Here is a 23,354-nt window from a genome sequence, read left to right on the forward strand (position 1 = left end):
CTTTTAAGTTTTCTCCCCTTTTCTTCTTATCATATTAGGGTCCCTTACTGTGCAAACCAGATATCTTATTTTTTATAAAGCATTTTGAATGACTATTTTTTTTTGTTTGTTTTTTTGGTAAATTACAGAACTTTTTTGATTCATGCACCTGTCATACAGCAGGACACTGCCTGTATTTTGACAAGAGTTAAACGCTTAAATGTTAATGAAAAAAGGTGATTTTAGTTCTAATATAAGGCTAATGATTACTCGAGGATCTTGCAAGTATTAACAATGTGGAGAGGTAGATCATTTCTAAGAAGGTTTTCATTCCTAATACTCTGAAGAGTAGAGCCTGAAATGTGGCGTGGGATTGTGCACAAATTTAGCCTAATCATTCCCACATTTTACATTCATAATGCAGGGAATTCCCACACACTTTTATTCACTTCAACAAGTAGCTGAGAACTGGTAAACTACTCCATACAGATGAACAAATCAAATCAATAATCTTGTCTTAGTATCAAAATGTAATATCAGAATCTGTACAAATAAATCAGCTTTACTGCGTCACCCTCTCCCACTCTTGTGCAGATTTCAGCTGCTTATTGAACACATGAGTTTAATATAAGTGCATGTAATGAGGTCACAAGTGAGTTTGTCACATTTTTACTAGGGGTGTAACAGTTCACTCTTATTCTTGATGTATTTATTAGGGCTGGGCATTTTTTCCGATTCTTCTGATTAATTCAGATTTGCATTTTGACACATTTTTTTATTATTTATTTTTTAATCGAGAAATTGAGATTTTGCAAAAAATATTGCAAATGCTATAGTTAGATACATTGTAAATCCACCAAAGGCTGAATAACGAAGAGAAAAATAATTCATAACACTCGTCTTAATGCCACTCCCGATCTGATCAGCTGCACATGTGTGGCATGCTCCAAATGAACATGACAGTTTAACAGCATGGAGACTGATATAAAAGACAGCGGTAATATTCCCAGTATGATTGTACACAGTGTGATTGTAGCTCAGCTTTGTCCATCATGCAGGTATACACCGGCTTAAGACCATAACTGGCCTTGGCATGCGCTTGTTGATGAACGGTCTCCTTTCTTTTCTTTTCACCTATAAAAAAGTTTTATGTACTTGACAGTTATTGCGTTTCATTTCAAATCATGGAGAGGCTTTAAATGGGAGAATCAAACATCCAACGCTCCTTTTGCCATGATGATTCAGATAGATCTCTAATTATTGCTTTGTTCTGTGACGTGTTTCAAGTGTACTGCATCTATAGCCAACATTTGGCAAGCGATCATTTTGACAAACTTTGCGAGTTGAATTGTAATGATAAATTATTTCATATTGCTGCGCTGCTCAGCGTGAACCGCTAGAGGGCGCGTCTCTGTCTGCAGGGGTTTATGAATATACACACAAATTGTTTGATATGCAATGAGAACTTTCTAGATAAACTTGATCATTTATAAATATTGATTTCTAGATAACTTTCTAGACTGACTTGGTTTAGATAAAATCAACAACTACACTGGCTAAGAATTATTTTGCAGTTTTCTTATTCTATTATTTCTGAACATCTGGGTTTATTTGATTTTAATTTATTTTACATTTACACATTTAACTATCAGTTGACAACTTCCTCCTGTGATGCATTTGTACATTTTTCTTGCACACCTTTGTTTCCTATAATGAAAAGAACTTGGATTTCTCTAACCAGGTTGCCCTACATTCTAATATAGAACATACAATTTGAATCATGTTGGAGTACATTTAAAAGTTGAAAAAATTGAATTGTACATAAGTTTGATAAAAATCAAGTTTTTTTATTTTTTGCTATATCGCCCAGCTTGAGTATCGATTACTAAACCTGCCGACCTATTTGCAATCGATCTTGAAATGTGATTTTTTTAATCAAGAATTGTTAGTATTAGTCAATAATCGATTTAAAATGCTAAAAATTGTTAAATGAATTCAGCAAAACAGTGTAAAATTTTTGTAAAATCTAAAAATATTTCATTAGTTACATGTTTGATTTAATGAAGACGTGCAGCGTAGTTCTTTGGCGCACATCGAAGCGAGCGCACTTGTACACTCACCGAGCACTTTATCAGGTACACCTGTACATCTGCTTATTCATGCGATTATCTAATCAGCCAATCGTGTGGCAGCAGTGCAGTGCATAAAATCATGCAGATACGGGTCAGGAGCTTCAGTTAATGTTCACATCAACCATCAGAATGGGGAAAAAATGTGATCTCAGTAATTTCAACCATGGCATGTTTGTTGGTGCCAGATGGGCTGGTTTGAGTATTTCTGTAACTGCTGATCTCCTGGGATTTTCACACACAACAGTCTCTAGAATTTACTCAGAATAATGCCAAAAACAAAAAAACATCCAGTCAGCAGTTCTGCGGATGGAAACGCCTTTTTGATTAGAGAGGTCGATGGAGAATGGCCAGACTGGTTCGAGCTGACAAAGGCTATGGTAACTCAGATAACTGCTCTGTACAATTATAGTACGCAGAATGGCATCTTAGAATGAACAACACGTCAAACATTGACCATAGTGTTCCTAATAAAGCGCTCGATGAGTGTAGATCTCCCTCACATACGCGCAATGCACTCTTCTGTCGCCCTTCACAGGATCACACCCACTCCCAGTTCCGTCCAACTTTTTCAAAACAGCTTTCGAGAGCATCGTGTCTGATCTCTCTTCAGTACATCCACTGACTATAACACGAACAACTGACAGCTCGCGCTCTTGTCTCTAGTGAAACACTCTCAAAGCAGTGTTCAGCTCCCAACTCACTGGCAATTCAAAAACTGGAAATTCTGTTTTTGAAGGCTGCATACTTAGGTAGGGTGAAAATAAGGTGCTTTTCGAATTGTTCTGAGACCAGTTTCTTTAAGAGTTCCGTTCATTCTAAACCGCTGTCGGATAAGTCATTAACTGATTAGGCAACAAGTCAGACAAAAAAAAAGAAAAAAGGTAGAAACAACAAAAAAATGCATTGTGTAAAATGCTGCCAGAATTACTCAGCTTCATGGTGAAAAGAAACGGTTAAATATCTGTTACATCTCCATCTCTCTTGAGCTCTGTCTGACCTATACAGGTATTTTCTCTGCCATGTGAATCAGTAAATATGTCATTATAAATGCAAATATATAATAATATAATATAGTAATATAAACATTAGAATATTAATAATATACATAATATGAAAATATATTACTATCTATCTTTAATATACATATTTAGCAATCATAAGCAATAAATACATCAAACGGTGTTGACATCAGCTCATCATTTCTTCCACAATACACTCCGACTTTCCTAATCTGATCTCGATAGACATGCAAGAATATAAAAATTATGTCCCATTATCATACAGGTACAACTAAATAAATGGAGTAACAAAATAAAACATAAATTGAATTAAAAAAAATAAAAAATAAAAATTTTAAAAAAAATGTAAGAATACATGTAATACACTATTAATGAAATCAATAAATAGCATAGTAAATTCGATTAAAAACCCCTACTAAAATATACTAATAAAAATATGGACTAAATTAGGTGAAAATGTATATATTAATTAATATGTATCGTGCAGATTTGGTCCTTTATAGATCAGAAGTGCATGTCAGAAAATATAATCACACCTTTCAAACTATTAAAATAATAAATGACATGGCACATCTAATCCAAACATCTATTCATGAGGTCAGGAGAGAAATTCAGTGTGATCAGTTTGATAAAAGTGCTCATTCGCTGTGCTCATAACGTAAGAGTCTGTGTGACTTTCATTATGAGGAATGAGTCTGCCACTCCAGTAAAGCACCTTTAATTAAACATTCATTTGGGAAGTGGCAGCACGGCATCTGTGTAAAGCTAATGAGATGAGGACTCACAGCTTCCTTTTTATCCTGGACTGACCTGTCTGCAGTCTCAGAGTCCACATTGAAACACCATGAATGGCAAAAAGGTGGCAGCATTATTATTGTATTTTTACAGAGAGATAGGTAGGTGGGTCTAATACTAAAATCAGTTGACTTCAGCATTCCTTGTTGTTTTATATAGTGCATTCAGAAAGTATTCAGACCCTTTCATTTTTTTCACATTTTGTTATGTTGCAGCCTTATGCTAAAATGCTTTAAATTATTTCGTTTATCACATCAGTCTACACTCCATACCCCATAATGACAAGCAAAAACCAGATTTTTCATAACTTTACACATTTATTAAAAAGACAAAAACTGAAATACCACATTAACATAAGTATAGAAACAATAGGTGGTTTTTAAGGGCAGCCACAGCCACATGAATTTGGGCTCCATGTTTTTAGTGTTTTTTTGTATTTTCAACTTAGTATTACCCAAGAAATGCACAGATAAATCAAATCTTTGAAAGACGGCATGCATAATCTGAGGGCCAAAACATGTGGATGAAGCCAAATCTGAGAGATTTTGGATGGATTCTAAGAAACGCTGCCTTCACTTTCATAGTGGATTTGTATGGTGGCTACTTCAAGTAATTGACTCTGTTCCTCTGCTGTCAGTGGCACAACTTGAATATATTAACAATGCTCACTTCTTCAGAAGCCTAAGGAAATTTGCTTCACCCCTGGTCTCTGAAGTTAAGACAATATTACAGCTAAATAGAATACTACGTTTCAGATCTCGCCCGAGAGGTAAGAAAGCTGGAAAAAATGTTATTCGTCCAATACGTACAATTGTTGGTAATCGCACAACCTTCTATGGAACCATAGCTGGCACTGAATCACAGCTGTCTGGGCAAAGACTGCCTATATCTGTGGGTTACTACGGTTTTAAAAACTTAGTTCATATAAGCACAATTCAACATAAACCAACGCCATCCCTGCCTGGTTTTCTCCTTTCTAATGTGCGTTCGCTACGCCACAAATGCGATGAGCTACACAGTATATCACTGAACAACAATTCAGCTGTTATCGCCATGTCAGAGACTTGGCTAAATGCGGACATTCCAGACTCGATTGTAACTTTTCCTGGATATGCCTTACATCGGTGCGATCGCATGCAGCGGGGGAGGAGACGCACTTCATTAGTCAGCTGTGTTGGTAAAGTGTATGAAGGGATCCTAAGGGATGCCCTTCTGGAGGATACAATTTTCAAAATTGCCCCGCCACAACATGGCTTTATGGCTAATAGATCAACTGTCACTGCTTTGATTCAGATCCTACAATGCTGGCACAAAGCACTCAATAACAACCCCAAAATGGACATTCATGCTGTTTTTGTTGATTTCTCCCATGCTTTTGACACAATAAAACACTGTCAATTGCTTCATACACTGGCTGACATGTATGTCAGACGCCCTCTCTGGCTCATTGTGAGGAGCTACCTGAGCAACAGAGAGCAAAGTGTGCAGTGGGGTTCCTGTGTCTCCAATCCCTGTGCAATTCCAGCTGGTGACCCACAGGGGGCCTATTGTCCCCACTGCTCTTTGTCATCTGTATAAACAGTCTGGACTCACCTCTGACTCCTGTTATCCCTGTGAAATCTGCTGACGATCTTACAGTCACAGAGTTCCTGAAGGGGTCCTTGCCTGGTCTGACTCAGAAGGCCTTGGATTAAGTGGTTGAATGGGGACAGTAGTTTTCACTGGCAATGAATGGAAATAAGACCATGGATATGGCAATTAGTGCCAGGAGAAAGGATAACATCCCCTCTCCTCTGTCTCCTACAATTTCTGGACAAAACATCAGTAGAGTCTCCACATTTAAACTGCTTGGAGTTCAGATATCATCCGATTTGTCATGGGATGCCCACATTAATTATATGCTCTTAAAGACACGGCCAAGGATCCATTACCTTAGTGTTGCCAAAAGAGCTGGTCTCCCATGCAATGTTCTAAAACAAATATATCTGACCTTCATATGGCCAATCCTTGAGTATGCCAGCCCAGCTTGGGGTGGGCTGACAAAAGGCCTCTCCGAGGAGCTGGAGAGGGTTCAAAAACGATGCTGCAGGATCATTGGCATTCCGTCTTCTTCTCTTCCATCACTGAGTAAAAGGCATTATGAGGTCACCCTGCGCACCCTCACTAACGTACTCAAAGACAGTTCATCCCCTCTGCATGGTTTTTTGCCTGCAGCCTCAACATCTACTAATTCACTTTGGTGGCGCAGGGAACATGTAGTGCTCACGAGTAGAACCAAAAGTCATGAACTTTCCTCTTAAATTGTTTTATAAATGACATATTTATTTAGGGTATTATGCTCTTAATTTTATGTTTTTGTTTATGATATTGATTGCTACTATGTTTGAAAAACAAAGATGTTTTTTTTTTTTGCTACTATATCCTGCCTTGTCAAACTTTAAATAAATGAAAGAAATTCAGACCCTTTGCTATGACACTTGAAATTAAGCTCAGGTGCATCCCATTTCTCTGGATTATCTTTGAGATGTTTCTACACTTTCATTGGAGTCCACCTGTGGCAAATTCCATTGATTGGACATGATTTGGAAAGGCAAACACCTGTAGATATAATGTCTCAGCTGAAAATGCATATCAGAGCAAAAACCAAGCCATGATATCAAAGGAACTGCCTGCAGAACTCAGAGATAGGATTGTGTTGGCTGCATTAAAGGTTCCCAAGGACACAGTGGCCTCCAATATTCTTAAATGGAAGAAGTTTGGAACAACCAGGACTCTTCTTAGAGCTGGCAGCCCGGCCAGACTGAGCAATCGGGGGAGAAGGGCCTTGGAAAGAAAGGTGACCAAGAACCTGATGGTCACTCTGGTTGAGCTCCAGACATCATGTGTGGAGATGGGAGAAACTTGCAGAAGGACAACCATCACTGCAACACTCCACCGATCTGGGCTTTATGGGCTATCAGTACAAGACACATGAAAGCCTACTTGGAATTTGCAAAAAAGCATCTAAAGGACTCTCAGACTCTGAGAAACAAGATTCTCTGATCTGATGAAACAAAGATTGAACTGTTTGCATTATGTCTGGAGAAAACCAGGCTCCGCTCATCACCTGCGTAATTCCATCCCAACAGTGAAGCATGGTGGTGGTAGCATCATGCTGTGGGGTGGTTTTCAGTGGCAGGGACTGGGGGACTGGTCAGGGTTGAAGGAAAGCTGAACGCAGCAAAATACAGAGATAACCTTAATAAAAACCTGGTCCAGAGCGCTCAGGACCTCAGACTGGGCCGAAGGTTCACCTTCCAACAGGGCAATGGCCCTAAGCACACAGCCAAGACAGTGCAAGAGTGGTTGGGGACAAATCTGTGAATGTCCCTGGGTGGCCCAGCCAGAGTCCGGACTTGAACCCAATCGAACATCTCTGGAGAGACCTGAAAATGGCGGTCCACCGACGGTCCCCATCCAACTTCTCAGAGCTTGAGAGAATCTGCAGAGAAGAATGGCAGAAAATCCCCAAATCCAGGTGTGCAAAGCTTGTCGCATCATACCCAAACAGACTTGAGGCTGTAATCACTGCCAAAGGTGCTTCAACTAAGTACTGAGTTAAGGGTCTGAATACTTGTCAATATGATATTTCAGTTTTTTCTTTTTAATAAATTTGTAAAGTTATGAAAAATCTAGTTTTTGCTTTGTCATTATGGGGTATGGGGTGTAGACTGATGTGAAAAAATTAATAATTTAAAGCATTTTAGCATAAGGCTGCAACGTAACAAAATGTGAAAAAAATGAAGGGGTCTGAATTAGGTATGTGCTCTATGACTAATTTGACTGTCGTTTAAATGGAAGTTTTGTAACCGACTAGTCGACTAGTCTAAAGAGAAACCAACCTTCAGAAAAGAGTAAAAAAAAAAAGTGTTTATGCGACCCATTTAAAATACTTAATCTATTCCAAATCTGATGCTAAATTCCACTGAAAAGGGGCATTTATCTGCGACGTCCTCGCCTTGCATTATAATCATTGTACATTAACTATAGAACATGACACGCATTCACTGAATCAACATTAGTGAATATTTAACAGACATATTTACTGAAAACAACTGAATGAATAGTGCAGGATCAATGGAACAACCATTAAAAGCCTGTTCTAAATGGAAATCACCAAGTAAAAGTTACTTAACATATTTAAACAGTCAGGACATTGTTGAAAATAATTAACAGGTAGACTAAGCCAAATCTATGAGAGAGAAAGAGTTGCGTGTATTTCACGACGTGCAGTTGTGCATTAACCATTGATCTAACATGACAGCTGTTCAGTAAAGAATGTAAACCAGTAACAGTTACGATGTAAAAAAAAATAAATAAAAAAACATAAATAAATAAATAAATAAAAGTAGCTATAGGACAGAAAAATATAGGCCTGTGATGTAGCATACAATAAACCTAATGTATTCTAAACATGACTTGTACACAGAATAAAATATAGTTTAACCCATTCAGCAGTCTGCACCTTGTTGAAAATAGCCTTCTTAATCTTCTTAAAAAAAGGCATACCTAGCCTAAAACAGTTATTTTCTAGGATACTTACTCAAAAGCATACATTTTTTGATGAGTAAAATTAACCCATTGACATGGTCTGGTGAAAGACGGGACTTGACTCACCTGAAGCGTCTATCCTGCCCTTGAAAAAGCCCACTCAGTGGAAAAATAAGGTACAAGCATGCACAGATGTAAAGAAGACTCAAATGAGAAAACATCCATCGGGACTTTCAAACGTTTGGAAAGCCGATTCCCGCACCACCGAAGTGATTTCATAACTACTTTGCTGAGTTTGCTTGTCTAGCGAGAGGACATTTTCCTGTGCGCGCCGCAAGTGAGAGAGGGAAGAATCACGCGCAGCCTGAGGTGAAATTAAACTCTGTATCTGCTCCAGATATCCTCTTTTTAAAATAATATTTGTATTATTAATTCTATTTAAAATATGTAACATTAATATAACAGTAATTTAAGTGCAGCCTCTGTAAAAATATAAAACTTAAATGTGTAAAAATTATGATCAGTTTAATGCGGGAAATATTAACCGACTAGCAGCATCAGAACCATTTAGTCGACTAGTCTCGCACATCCCTAGTCTGAATACTTTCTGATTGCACTGTACTAATGGTGTAAGTCCAAATATTTGAAAACAAAACCACTTTTTTTGTTGCTTTTTCCCCCCAAAGCTGTAGTGGATATAACTCTTCTATGGCAGTGTTATCCCTAGGATTTTTTTTTCAGCAGCATGCTGTTGTGCGCGTGTCCATGAGACCACAATGCCAGACCCATACTAATGCGCATAGGAGAAGGAATAGCTTAAAACAGGGGTGTCAAACTCAATTTCAGCCTGGGCCACATCAGCGTTATGTAAACCCTCAAAGGCCGGCTGAAAATGTGGTATCAGCACCTGCTTTGGTAGCACCCATGCAATTACCAATCATACTGTATATTTTGTGAATTGAGATGCACAGTTAAAAGTAAAGCATTGATTTTGAGGTTGTAAAGCAGACGTAAATTATAAAATTAAGAACAGTAACATCTGTGGAAAAAATGAACACCTAATTTTTATAGGGCTATATTGAAATATTCTGACAGTGTGACTAAGTTGGGTCTCCTTTACAGATTCCTTTCAACAGGCTCCACTTACATTTTCCTACAATCAGAGAGCAGTACAAGAGAACAGATTTTACACAGATGAAAAACTGATAGCTTGGTCCATAATAATTATGAAAAGTTCCCATAGTATCCATAGTTTTAACAATGATATTTGTAATAAGACCATGGTAACCTATATGTAAAACAATGGTTAGTAGCCAAACTATGATTTTTATATAAAGAACTATGGCCTTTTTTTTAATGCAAAACAGCAATCTAAATACATTTACAAACCTTTTCTGCCACAAATACCATAGTGAATATGGTTAGTGTTACAACAGTAAATCATTTAAATAATTATCTTTCCATTCTGCTGTGTTGACAATTGATCCAGGTAGCAACTAGCACTGTTGATAATGATCTGCACAGTCTGTGAGTAAACGCACCTGCTTTGCGCTCGTGCTGTTCTATCCATTGAGCCTTGTTGATAAATGGTCCAGGTTGTACTGTTTCTTTCAGCTTTTGAAGCTAGCAAAATGTGCTCCAAAGCATAAAGTTAAGATGACAGGGGAAGGCTCATTAATATTCTAGAAGAAAGTGCTAACTGATTGGTCAGTGAAATGTTCCGATCCCTGCCATCCTACGTTTCAGAAATTAGCTCACAGACCACATGAAATGAAGTTTGAGTTTGACAAGTGTGTTATGTGGTGATGTCACATTGAGTATGTGCGTGTATTAGTATATGTGATGGGGTCTCTTTCATAGTATACACTCACCAAGAATTTTATTAGGAACACTATGGTCCTAATAAAGTGACCGACGTGGTCTGCTGTTGTAGCCCATTCGCCATCTCCACCTAAGATGCTATTCTGCTCACTGCAATTGTGCAATCGAACCAATCTGGCAATTCTCCAATGACCTCTCTCAAAAACAAGGCGTTTCTGTCCACAGAACTGGCACTCACTGGATGTTTTTTTTTTTTTTGCCACCATTCGGAGTAAATTCCAGAGACTGTTGTGTGTGAAAATCCCAGGAGATCAGCAAAAATACTCAAACCAGCCCATCTGACACCAACAATCATGCCACAGTCCAAATCACTGAGATCACATTTTTTTCCCCTTTCTGATGGCTGATGTGAATATTAACTCCTGACCCATATACATCTTACCGTATTTACTGTATATATAATCAAAAAGATATATATATATATATATTTAAATATGTTTAAAAAAGAAGCACAAAACCTGTCATAATTACTAAAAAAGAAGTTGATAAAAAGATTTATAAACAATCTTAGTGGGCTGGTTATTTTGACCTGGGAACACAAGGAGTGGTAGCCAATGAGGAACACAGTACAAGGGTTCTTCGCACTCTCACACTAAAGTCATGATACAAGCAACGTGTGCGAAACTATCTTCAGAAAACTAAATAGCCAAATAAAAAGTGCATCAAAATCAATGTGACATCTGTTGGTAAATTTCTTATTGCCAACAAAATAACACTGAATATATTGTGGAAATCTGATGTATCAATCAGTCTCAACAGCCATGGTCCATTTAATAATACATCATTTGTCAGCATCTTACACATCTCTCTGGTGGCTAAAGCACAGCCGATAACATTCACGTTGATAACTTTTACTCTTTCAAATCACAACCACATCATCTGAAGTCTCTGTGAGCTGGAAAGAGCTGGTACAGCAGCAGATGAGCTTGCTCATCTGACAGGGTGGAGTTAAGCGGTGCAGAGTTAAGCGGTGTCTTCTCGGTAAGTTGCTGACTAGTTTGTGAAATACATACTGGAATGTTAATAAACAATGACCCCATCATTTTCCCTTTTCAATATAATTAATATACCGTTAACCCAGTCCCTGACAACCATATCACATCTGTTTGTTATGTTAGCCAGCTATAAATTGTAGGTGCAGTCAGTAATGTAGCAGATTGAAAGGTAAACATCAGAGCATCTTTCTGCAGCTCAGCAGACAACGGTGCGGTGGTGGATTGTGTCTGATGAGTGTTGATTTCATGCTACGTTGTTACCTAGTTGGTGAGACGCTATGCTGGTCCATTTTTTACTCTCCGTGACAACGAGCTTATAGCTAACTAGCTAACCACGTAGCTACTTTCATTGCTTGTCAGCAGAGTGGAAGCTAATGTGTAAACATGTATTCACCAAACTGTTTTGTTCAGGATTCACAGTTTGGTACCCCCTTCAACCGAACAATTCCAGTCATTGCATTTATAAAATGTAATATTTAAAAATCTGGTTTTCCACCGTTGACAGTTTCCCCTGAACTTGTATAACAGAATACAGTGCAAAACTGCTGCCACTGTTATCTCTTGACTCGGCAGGTGTAAATGCTTCTTGAGTTACAACCTGACCCTTATTGACTGGCAGTATTAATATAGTCAGCATACTACTACTGCTACTGATGTTTATTTAGCTATTTATTTTATTTTTATTTATTCTTTATTTTAATGGTCAGCATTGGACTGATACTGAACATACAGTACTGATGTTTATTTAGCTATGTATTGTATTTTTATTTATTCTTTATTTTCTCAGTGTTCATTTTTAGAATTTGTTGACAATGTATAATAATAATGTCAAATATTCTTTGATAAAAATATTTAAGAAAGCAGCCTTCTGAGTACCTTTGCATAGTCATATCGGTGAACAATCCACATACAAAAGGTCTGTTTTCATTCCAGCTCAAATTAACTATATTGGCCACCATATCGGTAATCTGTGAATCTTCCCCCTCAAATCGGTATCGGTCTCAAAAATCCCATATCGGTCGGGCTCTACTAACTATACCCATTTATACACAAATGGCACATTATCTACTGCATATATATTATTTTACAGTAAATCATCATCAAGTGGTTAAAACAGTTTATTTTACTGATCTTATGTGAATTCTCCTCATAGAATGAGGCATGTAGTCATTGATAACACATTTTAATGTCACATTCGATAATGTTTACAGGTAGTCTTGATCATCCTCATTTTTAAATGCTCCTCTAAATGCCTCCCACAGCAACATGGCCGGTGTCTGAATGTTCACAAACAGTATGTCATTGCTCAGCTGATTCTAACTGCTTTTTACCTCTGAATGAAGAATGAAAAAGAACTTCTCCATATGTGTGCTGGGGCCTTTAAAATGTAACTGCCTCACTTTAACGGCAAATTTTTTTTTTTTTTTTTTTTTTTTAAGAATGAGGGACAAGTCTAAATTAATTTTTCAACATTATGCCAGAAATGCTCTCAACTGAGCTTAAAGAAATGTTCTGGGTTCAATACAAGTTGTGCTCAGTTGACAGCATTTGTGGAATAATGTTGATTACCACAAATATTAATTTTGACTCGTTCCTCCTTTTCTTTAAAAAAAGCAAAAATTGATGTTACAGTGAGGCACTTACAATGGAAGTGAATGGGGCCAATTTTTGGAGGGTTTAAATACAGAAATGTGAGACTTATAATTTTATAAAAGCACTTACATTAATTCTTCTGTTAAAACTCATGTATTATTTGAGCTGTACAGTTGTTTAAATCGTAATTTTTACAGTCATTTTATGGTTTTAGGGTTTGTTGACATTACATTGTTATGGCAATGAAGTTGTAAAATTGGCTATAACTTTACACAGATGCGGTTAGTAAGTGATTTTATCACACTGAAATCATGTTTACACACATATCCTTTACGTCATGTGTCTATACTTTTGAAACAGTGAGTAATTAAATGTACAAAAATTGGCACCATTCACTTCCATTGTAAGTGTCTCACTGCAACCTAGATTTATTTTTTTTTAACAGAAAAGGGACCAGTCAAAATTAATGTTGGTCGTAATTAACATTATGCCACAAATGCTGTCAACTGAGCTTAACTTGTATTGAACCCGGAATATTCCTTTAACTTGTATTGAACCTTTCAATGAATGCTTTAATTTGCCAAGAGCAATTACATACATTGTGTTGGATAGTTTGTTCTTTCAAAACGGTCATATTGGGGAAGTTCTGCAAACTATCCAACAGCAACACTGCACAATAGGTGACTATTTCAGCTTTACAGGAACAGTCCTCTGTTGCAATATATACCAAGTTAGGGGTCAGAGTAGCAAATCATCAATGTGTAAAACCAAGATGTGGTTCAACATCACCAACCATTTCCATCTCATAACCATTTACAGTCAAGAGCTAGTTTGCAGCTTCAGAGTATACAAAAAAAAAAAAAAAAAAAAAAAAAAAAAAAAGCCCAAACACAAAGACACTTCCTGAGTTAAAAGAAAATACTAGTTGATAGTTTCTAACAAAATGACTGTAAGCAGCCAGAGATATCAGTAGGTGAGAAACAATCACAAGACAACATTACACAAATAACCACTAATCAATCTTATTGACAAATGCTGTATTTCCAAATCCTGAGCTCCAACATTTCTTTTACCAATGAATTTCCATGGTGATTTTTACAGTGATTCAGAATTACCAAATTAAATAATTCAGAGGTCGACATAACTAGAATGAATGGCATCCATTACAGAAATGTCCCATTATTTTATTAATTTATTTCAAGATTGTATTACTTTCCATGACTTTTCCAGGCTTGCAAATCACAACTTCCCACATGATTCCCTGATCTTTCCAGGATGTCCATGACATGGGAACCCTCAAAATATTTAGGCTAGCTTACATTTGACAGTTAACATGATCACAAGGGGTTCATACACAGTAGGGGCGGATGCTATGACATCATTCTTAGGAACATTTTTGTTCAATGGAAAATCCACTGCATAACAAATAACTATCACACATGTCTACTGCAACACATATTCTCTTGCAGCAACATAACAGCAATTTCAGACCTTTACCGACAAAACACGATTAAGAAATCGTCGCAGACTTACGTAATGCCATTGTTTAATGTTAAATAAACAGCAGAGGTTTATTTAGTACTGTTTATACAAGGCTACAATACAGTCTACCGGTGCTATTGTTATTGCCATTAATCTTTATTGCACTGGCAGTATCTGTGACGTTTTTGAACAACTCTGTTTAAAGTAAAACTGTCAGAGGTTTACATACATAATCAAATCAAAACAAACAAACAAACTACCGCACGAGTCGCAATCATGCGGAGCAGCTCGCGAGCGTTGCAGTGCGGCACGCGACTCCCTCCAAAACACTTTTAGAACAAAAACCCGTTAAAGATCGTTGATCCGTCAGTCACTCGTTATTTCACCCCAATAGTGTCATATCTGACCACCTGCTGCTAAGTAAGCAGTGTACATATGAAAATGTATATGTAAAATGATTTTACTTAGGCAAAACGTTGACTTGTGTCTTTATTTAATATAATTTAACTCGTTCATTTCAATATTTTAATTAGCCAGACATTTCACGTTAGCTCGGAGCTAACTTACTGACAAAACACTTACAAAAACAACTGAAAAGATCATTAAAAACCAAAGCAATGAAGAATGAATGTATGTAAATGGCAAGTTTGACACAACAGAAGAGTTGAAAGGCTCGTAAAGAGTGAGAGAGTGTCATACCAGCTGTTGACGGATCCAGCGAATCATCCTCTCACTCTGCTGCTAACCCGCCTCACCGACACAAATCCCCACAACATTAATAAATGTGCTTCCCCTGACGAGTCCTGCTCTCGGCATTACACAAAACACAGGTGTACACCGTTAACACACAGATCCCGTGCCATTCTGCCACTCTGGTACGGAAACGCGTATACAAACACACACGGACTGCATTTGACGGAGATGCCTTCTGACTGACAACATCCCGGAAGTGACATCACCCACTTCAGAAAACTGACGGCCGAGAGTCGACACACGTGCAACAGGATTCTTCCGTGTAGATCTTTCTGATGCGTTTAAACCAAGTTTAATGTCCAGGGTCTAGTTAACTTATTGTCTACCAGATATTTTAGACACAGTACCAAATCATCTTCACTTTAAAGGAATAGTTCCCCTAAAATGATTATATTCTTTGTCATTATGTACTCGCCCTCATGCTGTTTCAAACCTATATGCTGTTATATTTTTTTTCAGTAGAATACAAAAGGAGAATTTTTGAAGAATCTTTACGCATTTATTTTCTATACAATAACATAGTGACCACCAGTGTTGGGTGTAATCTGATTACAAAGTAATTAGTTCCAATAATCTGGTTACTTTTTTGTCAATATCAGTGTAAAGGACTTTGCACACCAAACACGAATCTTTGCAACGATTAACATTTTGAATAGAAACAAACGATTCCTAAAAAGCCATTCACACCTGGAGCGAATATTCTTGCCAAATTGCGCTCCAACAAAGCGATGCTGATGCTTTTTTTTTACGGTGAGAGTCTTCTCTAGCACTCTTGATAGTGTCGCCCTCCTTCGATTAAAGAAAATTAAAGAAAAAAGCCCCGCACCATGGTACAATGATCACACTCATGCTCTCAAGAGAGCAGCTTGGAAAATGGAGCACAAGTCAAGTCATTTTTATTTGTATAGCGCTTTTCACAACACATCATTTCAAAGAAGCTTTACAGAAAATCATGCATTAACAGAAAATGAACTGTGTAATTGTAAATTGTGTATAAAAATAAATATTTAAATAGTTAAATAATAATTATATTTAGAACCCCAGTAAGCAAGCAGAAGGCAACTGTGGCAAGGAACACAAAACTCCATAAGATGTTAATGGAGAAAAATAACCTTGGGAGAAACCAGGCTCACTGTGGGGGCCAGTTCCCCTCTGGCTAAACAGCATGAATATAATGCCAATATTAGTTATTTATGTGCAGTGCAAGTCATGGTTTAAAATGAGTAAACTAAGTCAGTGTTAAGGGCCAGTGTTTAAACAACTAGGCTCACTGTGGGGGCAAGCGGAAGGATACAAAATTAGAGGTATTTCGCAGTGCATGGAAGAATAGTGTCTGTAGCTACATACAGGCACTAAAAGCTGCCAGGTCAGCATATTTTAGCAAACTCATAGAAAATAACCACATCAATCCTAGGTTTTTGTTCGGTACTGTGGCTAAATTAGTTAGGAATAAAGCCTCGACTAATTCAGATATTCCGTTGCAGCACAATAGTGATGACTTCATGAATTTCTTTACTGATAAAATTGAAATAATCAGATATCAAATTGGAATTATGCAATCGTTTGTCACAGTACCTCAGAAAACAGTGTCTCATAATTTTCCTCACGAACAACTTCAATCCTTCGCTGTCATAGTTCACGAAGGGCTAACAAAATTTATTGAAACATCAAAAGCCACAACATGTATGTTAGATCCAATACCAACTAAGCTCTTAAAAAAGGTATTCCCTGTAATCTCAGAACCTCTTCTTAATATGATTAACTCCTCGCTATTAGACATGTCACAGCTTGATCCTGGAGAATTGGCTGATTGTAGACCGATTTGAAATTTCCCATTTATGTCGAAAATACTAGAAAATGTAGTGTCCTCCCAACTATGTTCATTTCTACAGAGAAATAGTATATATGAACAATTTCAGTCAAGATTTAGGCCCCATCACAGTACAGAGACTGCACTTATCACAGTTACAAATGACTTGCTCTTATCATTTGATCACGGCTGCATTTCTCTTCTAGTGCTTTTAGATCTTAGTGCTGCCTTTGACACCATAGATCATGACATTCTCTTGAATAGGCTTGAGAATTATGTTGGCATTTGTGGACTTGCATTAGTTTGGTTTAGGTCCTATTTAGCAGACCTCTATCACTTTGTCTGTGTAAACGAGAAATTGTTTAATCAAACAAAAGTTAAGTATGGAGTGCCACAGGAATCAGTTTTAGGGCCTCTGCTTTTCTCCTTATATATGCTTCCCCTGGGAGATATTATCAGAGATCGTGGAATAATAAGAAGCCTTTATTTTGTCACACATTATACATTTTGCACATATACAGTGAAATTATTTTTTTCGCATATCCAAGCTAAGCTTGGATATTCCACTGTTATGCTGACGATACCCAACTTTATATTTCTTCTGATTAACAATTTTTATTGATTCACATACTGTAAATGTACCTCATAGAACAAAACATATATACAGTACAAAGAATCAAACTTAACCCCAACTATCACTCCAATCCCATCCTAACCCCAGCAACATAACAGTGGTCTTAAATGACATAGACACACATGCACACACATTAAAAAAAATACATAAAAATTAATAAATAAATAAACAAATAAAAAAAAAAAAAAACACAACAACAATAATCGCACATCCACAAATGACAAGTATCCACCCCATTTCTCCATGAACACTTTATACCTCCCCGTTCCTCTGAATTTAACTTCCTCAAAGGCCGCCACCCTTCCCATCTCCGAGGACCACTCCTGAAAAGAGGGTGCTCCAGCCAACCTCCAGCCCCTCAAACTGATCTGCCTGGCGATCAATACACTGGTTAAGACCCAATTCTATATGTGTCTACTTACAATGTCAATGACCGCCCCATCACCCAAGATACAGAGTCTGGGGCAGAATAATAGCTGAATACCTACACCTCACATACCAGACTCTGCACCTTTAACCAAAACTTTTGAATTTCAACACACCCCCAAAAGACATGGGTTAAATCTCCATACTCTGATTGGCATCTCCAGCAGGTGGGTGTGTCTTTAAGACCAAGCCTATACAATTTAGAGGGGGTCCAATAGAACCGATGTAAAATCTTGAATTGTATAAGGTGCACCCTTGCATCTCTAGATGCAGTTTTTATGTTTTTTTAAATCCTAGCTCATTCTCCCTCCTCCAATTCCAGGTCTAAATCCCTCTCCCATAATCTTTTGAGAGTGGTTGAGACTCCGTCCCCCAGACTCTGTATTAATAAGGAGTAATACACTGATGCCTCATGGCCTTTTCCAAAAGCAGAAATCACCTCTCCCAGAGTATCTGCTGCTCTAGGGGGGTGTATGCTATTCCCAAAAATAGTACAGGGCAAGTGTCGTAGCTGAAGATACCTAAAAAACTGAGATCTGGGGATCTCAAAACATTGTGTCATGGTTGGCGGGAGCTTTCCAATCTTTAATGATTCCGTATAAACTTCTAACAAAAGTGGAGCCAGTTCTGTAGCATAAGATTTGAAAAACTCAGCAGCAAAGCCGTCAGGCCCCGGAGCCTTGCCTGTAGGCAGGGCCTTAATTACCTCATCAAGCTCCTCCAAGGTTATCTCAGAATCAAGAGAATTTTTTTGCTCAGTCGTCAATTTAGGAAGTTCTAATGGTTCCACAAAGTTTCTAATATCTTCATCAGTAGATGAAGACATGGAATGAGGGACTTAGATATAAAAAAAAATCTATTCTAGAATAAATCTTATGGACTGATGAAAAAAATGTACAGCATAGTCCCTACCAGATGGGTTCAAAAGTCTCCAAATATCTGTAAGACCAAGATTTTTACACATCCTTTGAAGCGTCAATGAGTCCATCAATAGATTAAAGTCTCCTCCCAAAATTATATCATGAGGGGTGCCAGCGGCTTGCAACATCCCTTCAAGATCTAAAAAAAGCCCTGATCATCAGCATTAGGTGCGTAAATATTAGCCAAAATAAACCTTTGCCCCTTAGCTAAAACAATAATGACTCTCCCTAATTTATCTTTAGTCTGTTTGAGATATTTGAATTGTAGATGTTTATTAATCAATATAATGACTCCTTTGCTCCAGGACTAAAAAAAACATGTCCACCCCATATCTTCCCAAATTTCTCAGCTTCCTGTGGGGAAAGATGCATTTCTTGAAGAAACACTATATCATATTTCTTACGTTTAAGAAAAGTAATAACCTTCCTTCTTTTTATGGGGTGCCCCAACCCATTTACATTCCACATGGAGAGCGATAGTACACTCATATTAACATTTGACATTTTGATATAGAAGAAAAAATAAATTGTGTGTCAAAAATAAAATAATACAGACCACATTCCCCATTAGTGAAACAATCAAACCCCGAACTTTCCCCCGAACAAAACAAACAGAAAAAAAATAAACATGCGCATTAACCCCACACACGAAAGCACCAACCGGCGACAATCCCTCTAAACTCAAAAGGTCCATGAATGCCCACGAGCCCCCACGACAACTTTGCCATCGGATTGCTCAGAATTACAAAACAGAAAATACTTTTAAAATAAACTCCAGCCAATAGGAAGAATGAACACAAATAACGTATAGATTCATTCACAGAACTGTCTCAAAGGTGTGATCTTCCACAAAACAAATTCCAGCTGATATAAAACTGTTCAGATTCCTCGGACAGACAAACGAATGTTCAGTGAGCCAGCTGTTATGAGTTCAGCAGATGATGTAATCATTCCAGTATCAATCAACTTTATAAAAGGCATACTTTGTGTGAGCACCATGTAGATATTTTGCGGTCATCCGTAGTGTCCACTCTCAAACTGGCCGGGAACTTCAATGTAAAAGTGATCTTCTGTCAATGCAAAAGTTTCTTTAAGGAAAAGTGTTATTCACAAAACAAACTCCAGCCTCAAGGTGGAGCCAATGCAGAAAGAAACCAAAATAATGCCCAGCTTCCTCAAAAGCCAGAGTAAGTACAGCGAGTCGACCCACTCACATGAGAAACACCCAATGGTTTACTCACCCATTGATTCTATAAAAGACATTGCCTGATTGGGACATGTAAATACTTTGTGACCGTCCTTCGCTTCTATTCTCAGTTTGGCCAGAAACATCAGAGCAAAAGTGATCTTACGTTGATGCAAGAGTTTCTTGCATTCCCTGAACCGATCGCGTTTCTCTCTTGTCGAACTCGCAAAGTCTGGGAAGAAGAAAATATTATGATTCCTCCAAGAAAGCTTTCCTTTGCTCCTCGCCTGGCGCAACACAAGATCTTTATCGGATGATCTCAGAAATCTGGCCAGAATCGATCGGGGCCTATCTCCCTCAGCAGATCTGCGAGCAGGGACTCTGTGAGCTCATTCAATTTCCAGCTTGTGGCCTGTTATGTCGAGCAGACTCAGGAAGAGCTCATCCAGGAATTTCACCATATCTCTGCCCTCCTCATGCTCAGGAATTCCAACTATTCGAACATTATTCCTGCGGCTTCTATTCTCAAGATCTTAAAGCTTTTCAAGAACCCGTTCCAAATCAACGGATTAGCGGATGATTCCCTCTCCGAAGACTCCAAATAATCGATTAGTTTCTCAACATCAGTCACTCTTGTAACTAACTCAGAGAATTTTATTTCCATCGCCATAACCGAACGATGTATTACAGCGAGATCCTCCAAGTCAGCAAGAACCTTCGTCAGCATCACCGACATGTTGGACAACTGACGCTGGATCTCCTCTCCTGCCGCGCCATCCAAATCGAGTCCACGGACTGTAGTCCTGTCGGGGCTTTCATCCTGAACATGTAAGTGTCTTTTAATGTCTCCAGAGCCTGAGGATTTTGACTTCTTTGCCATGTTTTACCTCAAAGAGCAAATGTGTAACTGGGTGTATCGAATTTCACCAGATTATAACATGAGAATAATTAAAAATTAGCAAAGTGCGCAGAGCTCGTCGCTCACACGTCTGCTTCTTGCATGGCGTCACGTGACCCCCAACTTTATATTTCTTCGAAACCAGATGAAATTTCACAATTCTCCAAATTAGCAGAGTGTATCAATGAAATAAAAGAATGGATGGCCAGAAATTTCCTTCTACTCAATTCCGACAAAACTAAAAATTATTGGACCAAAAACCTCTATTGACTCTCGATGGATGTACTGTTACATTGTCTTCTACAGCGAAGAACTTAGGTTTTATATTTGATACCAATCTGTCCTTTGAAAATCAAATTTCAAATGTTTGTAGAACAACATTCTTCCACCTAAGAAATATTGCTAAATTACAACACATGCTCTCTGTTGCTGATGCCAAAAAACTAATTCATGCATTCATGACCTCAAGACTACATTATTGTAATTGTAAACTTCAATTGATTCAAAATGCAGCAGCCAGAGTGCTGACTAGAACCAAGAAATATGATCATATTAGCCCCATTTTATCATTGTTACATTGGCTACCTATAATATTTTGTATTAATTTTAACATTTTGTTAACTACATACAAAACTTTCAATGGTCTAGCTCCGCAGTACTTCAGTGACCTTCTACCATGCTATATTCCATCACGTTCATTACAATCACAAAATTCTGGCCTGTTAATAGTTCCTAGAATATCAAAATCCACAAAAGTAGGTAGATCCTTTTCCCATTTGGCTCCTAAACTATGGAATAGTCTTCCTAACACTGTTTGGGACGCAGACACACTCACTCAGTTTAAGTCTAGACTATAGGCTCATCTATTTAGCCAGGCATACTCCTAATTTATCCATCAACTCACAATTAGGCTGCTTTAGTTAGGTTTGCCGGAACCAGAAACATTTATCATGATATATTACTCTGCAAAAAATGTAATGGCATCTACGCTAATATTATTCTATTTGTTTCCCTGCCTCAACCTTGGGATTCATATCCCAAGTTTACCAGAGCCGGCCAGATCCAGCTCTGTTGCTGCTTGGGGTCAGACTCCACTGCTACATGTCTCTGAGTGATGACGAATAAATGCAGCTGGTGCTAGCCAGACATCACTTCAGTCTTTTGACTTTAGTGGATGAACTGATGCCAACTCCAACCATATGACATGGGATACTTCACATGCCACTGCCTGATCCTTGGATTTAGGATAGACCTCACCGAAATGACTGGTTGAACTGCGATGCACCTCACTGATCTCTGCTGGCATCACCTTGGTCTAATGACGGACTACACTCTTAAAATGGAACACATAGACTATCAGTTAATTGCCAACAAAAGCCTTCATCAGCCAATTAACAAAGGACAATGCATCAATGTGAACTTCTGCAGTTAATCCAGGTTGGACTTCAAAGTCATTAGTCATTAATCTTATAGTTCATACACAATCTTTGTTTAAACACTGGCCCTTAACACTTACTTAGTTTTCATTTTAAACTATGACTTGCAGTGCACATAAATAACTAATATTGGCATTATATTCATGTTGTTTAGCCAGAGGGGAACTGGCCCCCACAGTGAGCCTGGTTTCTCCCAAGGTTATTTTTCTCCATTAACATCTTATGGAGTTTTGTGTTCTTTACCACAGTCGCCTTCAGCTTGCTCACTGGGGTTCTAAATACAATTATTATTTAATTATTTATTTTTATACACAATTTACAGTCATATTTAATCAAAATACACAATGATGACTCTAAGACTTTGAAACAATGTGTGTTGTGAAAATAAAAATGACTTTTCTCCGCCCAGCAATGAAACGCCTCAACCAATAAAATTTGAAGTGTGGATCACACACTGCATTTAAAATTCTTGTAATCAGATTACAGTTACTGACTTCCAGTTAAGATAATTAATTTAAAGTACATAAATTGGGTTCAATCATCTTTTTTTGCATTTCATGACTAACTAGTTATTGTAAGGAAGAAACGTGTGTTAGTTGCATGCGACAATGAAGGAAATTAGGAAATATAAACATAATTTTGAATTTGTTAAGCAGAAAAAATAGTTTTATAAAGTAACTTAAAAGTAAATTAATTAGTAATGTGATTCCCTTGAAGTAGGAATATAGCACACATGACATTTATGATAACTTTATGCTGCTTATATGGTTTTTTTTTTGTTTTGTTTTTTTTTTTTTGGTCAGTTTTGGTGCTTGAAATAGATAGGCCTTTTTTTCTTGAATTTTTGAGACAAGAATATCAATACATTTTCTTTGGGTTACTCCA

General features: G+C 37.6%; 1 protein-coding gene across 5 annotated transcripts in view; it reads right to left on the reverse strand.

Annotated features, from left to right (window-relative positions):
- LOC127438668 (phospholipid-transporting ATPase IF-like) overlaps positions 1–15,337 on the reverse strand; it is a 99,327-nt gene extending 83,990 nt beyond the window's left edge. For all 5 annotated transcript variants that reach the window (XM_051694405.1, XM_051694404.1, XM_051694403.1 and 2 more), the window contains exon 1: positions 15,106–15,337. In XM_051694405.1, the coding sequence (XP_051550365.1) occupies positions 15,106–15,132 (27 nt within the window). In that variant the 5' untranslated portion in view covers positions 15,133–15,337. The remainder of the gene's footprint in view (positions 1–15,105) is intronic.
- Positions 15,338–23,354: the final 8,017 nt, after the last annotated feature.

The sequence above is a fragment of the Myxocyprinus asiaticus genome, chromosome 50 (genome assembly GCF_019703515.2).
Source record: "Myxocyprinus asiaticus isolate MX2 ecotype Aquarium Trade chromosome 50, UBuf_Myxa_2, whole genome shotgun sequence".
NCBI lineage: Eukaryota > Metazoa > Chordata > Actinopteri > Cypriniformes > Catostomidae > Myxocyprinus > Myxocyprinus asiaticus.